Genomic DNA, 7,223 nt, shown 5'->3' on the forward strand with positions numbered 1-7,223 from the left:
CATCAAATATCTCGATCACAAAGTCTTTAGTTAAGATTATGTTAAAGTAATTTTTTGAAACTTAATTAAAAAATTGGTAATTTAATTTATTAGAGCATTCGCTATTTTGTTTGAGAATTATTCGTACACGAGAAAGTAGTACTAAAATTTTACAGATGGAAGATATGGCATATTCAAGACGCTCACAATACATATATACAATATGCTCGATTAAACAAATAATCAGTGATCTAGTTCTCATTTATTGAGGCGAAAATCACGATCGCATGAAACAGCTGTTTATAAATTACAGCATTTTAGGCGAAGGTATCTTGGCAATTTGGCAGAAATTCTGCGTAGATGCACGGTTACAGTAAAAAATCGGAGTAATAGAGCACCGCAATTGCGAATCGAAGGGCAGTGTCACTTCGCTTATATGAAAAAATATATTCTTTCCCTGTTAAATCTAATTATGCTCTTTAATAGAGAACAGATTGCTGGCTCGTTTTATGCGAGCAAGTTTTACTTAAAAAAAAGAGAGCAAGAGAGAGAAACGCGGTACTTACAACGACAAAATATCTCGAGTCTCTATTAACACTCATGCTTTATGAATGGCGATAGAGTGGAAAAATTATTATATGTACATATATGAATATATAATATGTATATATAATAATAATATATATATAATAATATATATATATATGTTGTATGTACATATATGAATATATAATATATGTACATACAACAATACATGTATATATATGTACACACACACACACACACACACATATGTGTGTGTGTGCAAATTTACCTGCATCCACTCTGAAACGTACATCTCTTACAATAGCCCAAGTTCTGTGTATTTACAAAATATTTACAATGTCGCTGCGATAGTAATAAGTATGAGCAAGTGACAGATTCATAGAACCAAACTTCTAGTACTTAATATCATAATATCACATTTACAGAAACGTTTAGTCTTACACATTTCCAAGTGTTACGCTATTCACAGGCAGAAGTACGAAACAATTTTCGAATGTGCGTGAAACTTGACACGTCTGGTTACTTCTCTTCTCGCTACGTAACGTGTTAAATATTTTGGCTTACGCTACGTTCTACAACGTTACACGTAGCTGCAAGACTCGTGATTTGATATTAAATTAAAAAACAAATCTAAGAGCTACATGCATGTTGGGTAGAAGCTGCCTGCTATTCGTTCGTAAAACACGAGAAACACATTCGATGCTGATTGGTACGCGGAGAGTCACATTTAACGTTAAATGCATTTTGACACAATTCCGGCTTGCAATTCTCTCCTAAACTAATAGAAAAGGAAAGTGACATTATAAAGTAGAATCAAAAACGTTGACTTAGGAACGATGGACAATTTACGTTTTGCGAGCTGGAATTACGAGAAATTCAATGAATGCGCGACGCGTGTCATGGTTATTTTCATTTTATGAGAGTATAAATTATAACAACGGCACAAATTGCGATTTGGCACTTACATAGTACTAGCGTCAATCAGTATGATTGAATTTTGGTGTCAAAACCTCATTTTTACAAATGATCAACTCGCCTCGCTCGTGCTACAAAGTAATAATGAGGCTTGGGATTGAAGTCATTACGGTTTCTCTTGAAATCATCGAATTATTCAAGGAGCAAACGTAGGCATGTATGTATGTAAATTTCGTTAAAATAGACGTATATAAATAGAAACATACGCATGTATTTATATTTACGTAAAATATATATATCAGTACGCTTTCGAGACGAAAGTATCAGCCTTGCCGCCGTACGACGATGATCACGACACGCGTAACATCGACACTTCTTAGTCGTTACGAGTTATCATGCTCGTCCACATGATTTACGGTCACTGTCTCCACGTGCTGGAGACTTTCCGAGTTCGTATCCTTCACTTCTAACGTCGCATCGAACATGTCCGCATCCTCGTTGGATTTTCGTGTCCGTGTATCGTTATCAGCATTATCTATGTAGGGGAAATGCGTTTTTTAAGTCTCGAGACATTCTTGGGGGATTTGAAGTATTTAGAATTCAAAATGATTTGGATAAGATACTTCGCAAACCAGGATTTTAATATTAACAAATAGAATCTTTAACTTCTTGTAAAGCTAAAACCAGTTATGAGACGCATATTTGTATGTAATATACCTTGTACACTGGTGAGTTGCGTCGACTTGACTAATATTTCTTTGACTTCTGGCATTATCGAAGAACCTAAAGAATTTACTACTTGAGAAGTCATGCTCGCGTTAACATCTTCATTCTTGCTACAAGAGAAAAATTATCTGTTACATCCATAGACGATAATTATTGCCACTCGTATCGCTGTTACTATGAACTGACCTATGTTGTTCTTCCTCCGTGGAAATGATCACGGAGTCCGTCTTTGGAGAAGATTCCTTGTTTATCGTGGTGTTTGTGTCACTGTTGGAATCTTCCGTTAAAAGACGCGTATACCTGCTTTGTATCACAGTCTTAGGTTCTGAATTAAGAACGCCGGAAGAGTCGAGGTGTTGCGAGAGAATTTTTTTCTTCTCGAAAACGTCCTGTCGCACATTGAACACGATCGTGTTTCCAGGCTACAAAACGCGATTGCAAGTAACGTTGCAGACGTGACGGGTTAAATAATGGTCGCGAAAGAGATACAACACAAAAGTCACCTTTATGTTCGTTTTGACAGATTCTGCATTCGGAGGGTTTGCAGTCGGCAACGTGGTCGTTGTTTGATCTCCGTTTAAAGAGACGTGATGTGGTAGAACACTAACCGAGCTCGCGTTGTGTTGACTTGCAACACATAGATTCTTTCCCCCCATTATTACCTTTCCTAATACTTCCTGAAACATTAAACGTCGTTAATGCGATGATATCTCGATGCTATTTTATCAGTTGTATCACTCCTTGATTCAATCAGGAACAGCATGTATCACAACGAGTATCAATCTATCGGAATACCTTGCCTGCATGCGATAATGTTACGCCCTTTGCATGACCCTTCTGGATAACGATCACGTTAGTCTTAGCAGTTAATTTAGTGTTAGAATGATGAGGTATATTTACAGCTTTTGCGGAATTTATCGTAACACTCTGAAAGATACACACAATATATAGGTGTTGCACACACTAGCGTTGAAGTATCTTCTTATATTACTTCTACAATTTCATCATTACGCGCGCGATGACCATTTAGTATTGTTTATTATACATCATGCAGACTTTTAATGGGTCAAATGATTAACAGACAGTTCTTAATGAGACAATCATGCATAACATTTACCATTTTGGCAGTAGATTGCGGACTGAAAGTCGCATTTTGTTCAGATGGCCATTTTTTATATGTTAATAATGGGGTAGCTTGCTTGACTTGAGGTGGCCCAGGGCCGCTCGACACTGTAGTGCCAGGATGTACAGCCATAACTCGATGTGCATTGCCTAAGAAATTGATGATCTATGATTGTATGATCTATGCTCTTCAAAATGCATGAAAAACTTTCATTTCTGTCAAAAGTATTTTATTTTTACTGATAATACGAAACATTTTTTACGCTTACTTGATATAACTGATTTAGACACTATGGGGTTTATATTAGTGTGTATGATAGGTGGCACTCGCTTTATGCAAGACAGACTCGAGCTTGTGCTCTCAGATTTTTGAGTTTTTTGCGTGTCAACTGTAATTAAAAGAAGCTTCAGTGTCTGGGAATGTGATATGCGCAGTAATCTATCGTCGGTATATTTCATTTCTCGTAAAATTGGACTCTATTCAAATCAGAGTTGTGCGTACTTGCGTTATCCTGAGATTGTGTCTCTGCATTTTCTGTCTGCACTTTGTTTGACGTCGCGTTCGATGCATCACTCGACGTAATCGGCGTTATCTTTGTACTAAGTTTGTTCTGCACGAAGTTTACTATCGTCTTAGGCTTGTTGGCGTTGCTTGGGCATGCGGAAATTATTGTACTAGTTTGCTTGTTTGCTGGAACTAAGGGTCGATTGCCTGTGCTTCCCGATACTTCGCTCTCCTTAGAACCTGTATCCGGGTATCCAAGTATTTGATACGAATTCGTTAAAACAAAAATATACTCAAAAAATGTAAAAGAAGATACCAACCTGAGATCTCAATGGTTAATGGAATTATTTTAACATTTTGGTGATGTGTGATCACCTGTGACTCTTGAACGTCGTTCTCGGACGTCGTTTTGTCTGTGACAGTGTGGTTTAGTGTCTCTGGCGAATCCGACGATAGCACCAGAACTTTGTTCGGCAGTGCTGTTGGTAGCGGCGAAGGAGATTTACGTTTCCCGAGACGTTCCGATACTTTAGGCACCTCAGTAACTTTTTCAGTAACCTTTTCGTCTATATCTTTATTATCTACCATCTTCTCGTCTTCGATTGAATTTAAACTCTGCAAATTGCGCAAGTTATAAATATAAAAATATATTTCGTTAACCGTTAAAATATAGAAGATCGTAATTCTTCATATCTTCACATACTTCTTTCAACGTTTTGCTGTCATCAGGTTCTAAAGTTATATTTCTAAGGTTACATAATTTTGAATCAACTGGTAAGTCTTCCTCTGTTTTTACTTCGGGTTGAGATTCACTTTCAGCAGCTGTTAGCACAAATACATACATAATTGCTATAAGTTTATGAAACAGATTGTTTCTCTTATAACTATTAAAATTATCATTTAATAAACCTGTGAAGTTTTCGGATAGTCCAGAAGTAATACGCCTATCAGGATTTCTCGTGTTTGCAACTGCAGCTGCAAGAGACAAACTATTTGCTAGCGTAGTAAACGTCGACCGTGCTTTTAATCTTGGCAAAAGAGGAATAGTTCGACGACCTTCGATGGTCCAATCTGTACCAGTATTTGGGCCATTAAGTCTGCATTAAAGTAATTTCAAATTATTTAAATGAACAAACAGAACTTGCTATATATATGCAAGCAATTATCTGACAATAATATTATATTATTATTAAGTAAATTTGATATTTTCTCTTATGCCCATATAATGAGAAAATTTCTTCTTATAAGTATTAAAAATTCAGCATTTGCATAACACATACTGTTCAGCAATTGTGGCTAGTTTCTCATCATTCACAGCTCTTCGTACTTCAGCACGATGCCTTTCATTAGAGATATTTAACATTTTAGCAATTTCCTGCAACAACTTCTGCTTTTCACTGGTAAAAGGGCCTTGAGCACGTAAGACAGAAATTATACTTCCATAAGCATCTAATTCTGCAATATACAAAAAACATATATTTTATTACGATATACACTATAGGAGAGAAACATAAATTGAAATAATTATTTAAAATGCTGCCAATAAATATGTGGTTACATAGAATACATCTAGATTTGTATAAATTTCTATTTTTTTATCAAATAAAGAAATTATATTTTGGTATCGATAATATTCATAATTGATTGAAAAAATACAATCTCAAAAAAATATATCTTTTTCAGTGACAAGTATCTGACTTTGCATCATATAACACAATCATTATATATACACAATTTCATGACATATTTGTTAATTTGTTTGAACTTAATTTCTGGTAAACTTGAAATATTATATATACCCAGGGTATTTTACACAAAGAAAATTTACTTCATCTCACATCACTGCCATATTCTTGTGCAAGCATAAAAATGCAATAAGTATAAAAGTATTGAATATATCAGTATCTTTATCTCAATTCAATGCTAAATATGACTTACTATTTCTGCACTTTATATATACAATACAAAGATTGCAGTTTAATATTAGTTGAATGAAGACAATCTCGTTTTTAGCCTATAAGCATGATATAGAAATATGGATCCTAAAACTACATCTTTATCCTTGAAAATTAGCATCATATTTCATGTTGAATGTAACTTCCTAATTCCGAGCATTACTTATTCTATAAGACGTCGACCAACATTAAGTTACTCAAAGATAGACCCACGACTTAATGTTAAGTGGAATATAAAAATACGACTTCCATACGAAGTCATCCACCGTTAACAAATGTATGTTCTCGAATTTCTAACGAATTTGAAATTCCCTTCGCGAAAAACACAGAGCAAAAATTCAGTCTTTTTGCTACATCACAGAGAACACAGAAAAATCTGACATCAGTTTACAATATAAATTTTACATGAATACACTTAAAAATATTAGCAAGGTGATTGCGGCCGAGAAGTCGTTCGGCAAGCTCTGTACGCTAACAAAGCGAGCGCGATTATCCAAACCACATAACCTTACCGAGGTATCGTAAACACTTTCTGCACTCATCACGAGTCATCTCCAGCCGCATCGGCCACATGATTCCGCAACTTCTCAGCAACCGGCTCAATTCACTTCAAGAAGATGACGGGATCGACAGAACGCGTCAACCGCATCTTCGTCAACCCTCGATGATGACAGTCGAGCGAATTGACCATGGAGTACAGACTCCTCTCTAAGAAAACGAGTGGCGACCACCATGGTCTGTACCCGGATGTGTGCGAACTAAAATGGTCATGTGATGCGAAGTGGGAATATTCGAACCATTCGCGCGCGCGTAAAAAAAAAAAAAAAAAATATATATATATGTATATATAAATCCATATATATATTAGGTCATGTAATAAATAATCTCGAACTTTTCATATCAAATTAATAATCGCGAACGCGAACGTAAATAAAAAATAAAAAACTATGAAAATTATGACGATAAAGATAAAGATTCTATTTAAAATTCACGCGGAAAAAATGTTACTGCGTGAGACGTCTGTCTTCGTTCGATGGAACTTGTCGCGTGCCGCATAAATGAGCAAACAACTGCTCGCATGTCTGACTTGTGTACATCGTGTTTTTCGTGATGGATCAACACTCTCTAACATTGTATCCGCCTTAGGAAACTCTAACTCTAAATGAAAAATTGAAACTTGAAAATTTTCCGACGATCGTGAAATTAATTTCGCGAGCAGTTTAAGTTAATCACATTAGATCGCTTTGAATAAACACCGCATAATATCAAATTTTATTTAATAACAACCTCTGTACTTTACGAAATGCAATGGTGACGTAAACTCACGCGAGAGAGAAAACTAAGAAAATTAACGACCGGCGGAAGATCTATCGAGGTGTGATATGATTGCGCATTTTCTGTGGCGCAATCTCTGTACGCTGGCGCACTGATCGAGACACCTGGAAGATCGTATTTAATAAAACTGAATAATTTTA

The 7,223-nt window shown here is 35.8% G+C and overlaps 1 protein-coding gene across 3 annotated transcripts; it reads right to left on the reverse strand.

Annotated features, from left to right (window-relative positions):
- Window positions 1-65: 65 nt before the first annotated feature.
- Window positions 66-6,462, reverse strand: LOC116841895 (BRCA2-interacting transcriptional repressor EMSY). Of its 3 annotated transcripts, none has more exons than XM_032810356.1 (13): window positions 6,261-6,461; window positions 5,074-5,248; window positions 4,703-4,890; window positions 4,497-4,615; window positions 4,114-4,408; window positions 3,791-4,033; window positions 3,558-3,677; window positions 3,284-3,438; window positions 2,962-3,093; window positions 2,670-2,843; window positions 2,353-2,588; window positions 2,158-2,276; window positions 66-1,975 (listed from the first exon to the last, which is right to left on the reverse strand). In XM_032810356.1, the coding sequence occupies exons 1-13, from the start codon at window positions 6,319-6,321 to the stop codon at window positions 1,824-1,826; spliced, it is 2,169 nt and encodes a 722-aa protein (XP_032666247.1). In that variant the 5' UTR covers window positions 6,322-6,461; the 3' UTR covers window positions 66-1,823. The 3 variants fall into 3 exon arrangements, 2 of the variants coding, with proteins under 2 accessions (XP_032666247.1, XP_032666248.1); XR_004377634.1 differs by having other exon boundaries at window positions 1,828-1,975; window positions 2,158-2,272; window positions 6,261-6,462; XM_032810357.1 differs by lacking the exon at window positions 2,962-3,093.
- Window positions 6,463-7,223: the final 761 nt, after the last annotated feature.

The sequence above is a fragment of the Odontomachus brunneus genome, unplaced genomic scaffold, assembly GCF_010583005.1.
Source record: "Odontomachus brunneus isolate Ranch 3 - 2012 unplaced genomic scaffold, Obru_v1 Obru_scaffold_019, whole genome shotgun sequence".
Classification (NCBI taxonomy): domain Eukaryota; kingdom Metazoa; phylum Arthropoda; class Insecta; order Hymenoptera; family Formicidae; genus Odontomachus; species Odontomachus brunneus.

Excerpts from the sequence above, each read along its gene's own strand:
- LOC116841895 (XM_032810356.1), bottom strand. The coding sequence starts at position 6,321 with ATGTGGCCGATGCGGCTGGAGATGACTCGTGATGAGTGCAGAAAGTGT. Across the intron at positions 5,249-6,260 it reads AAAGTGTTTACGATACCTCG|AATTAGATGCTTATGGAAGT; the intron begins GTAAGGTTATGT and ends TGTATATTGCAG. Across the intron at positions 3,094-3,283 it reads CGCAATCTACTGCCAAAATG|AGTGTTACGATAAATTCCGC; the intron begins GTAAATGTTATG and ends TGTATCTTTCAG.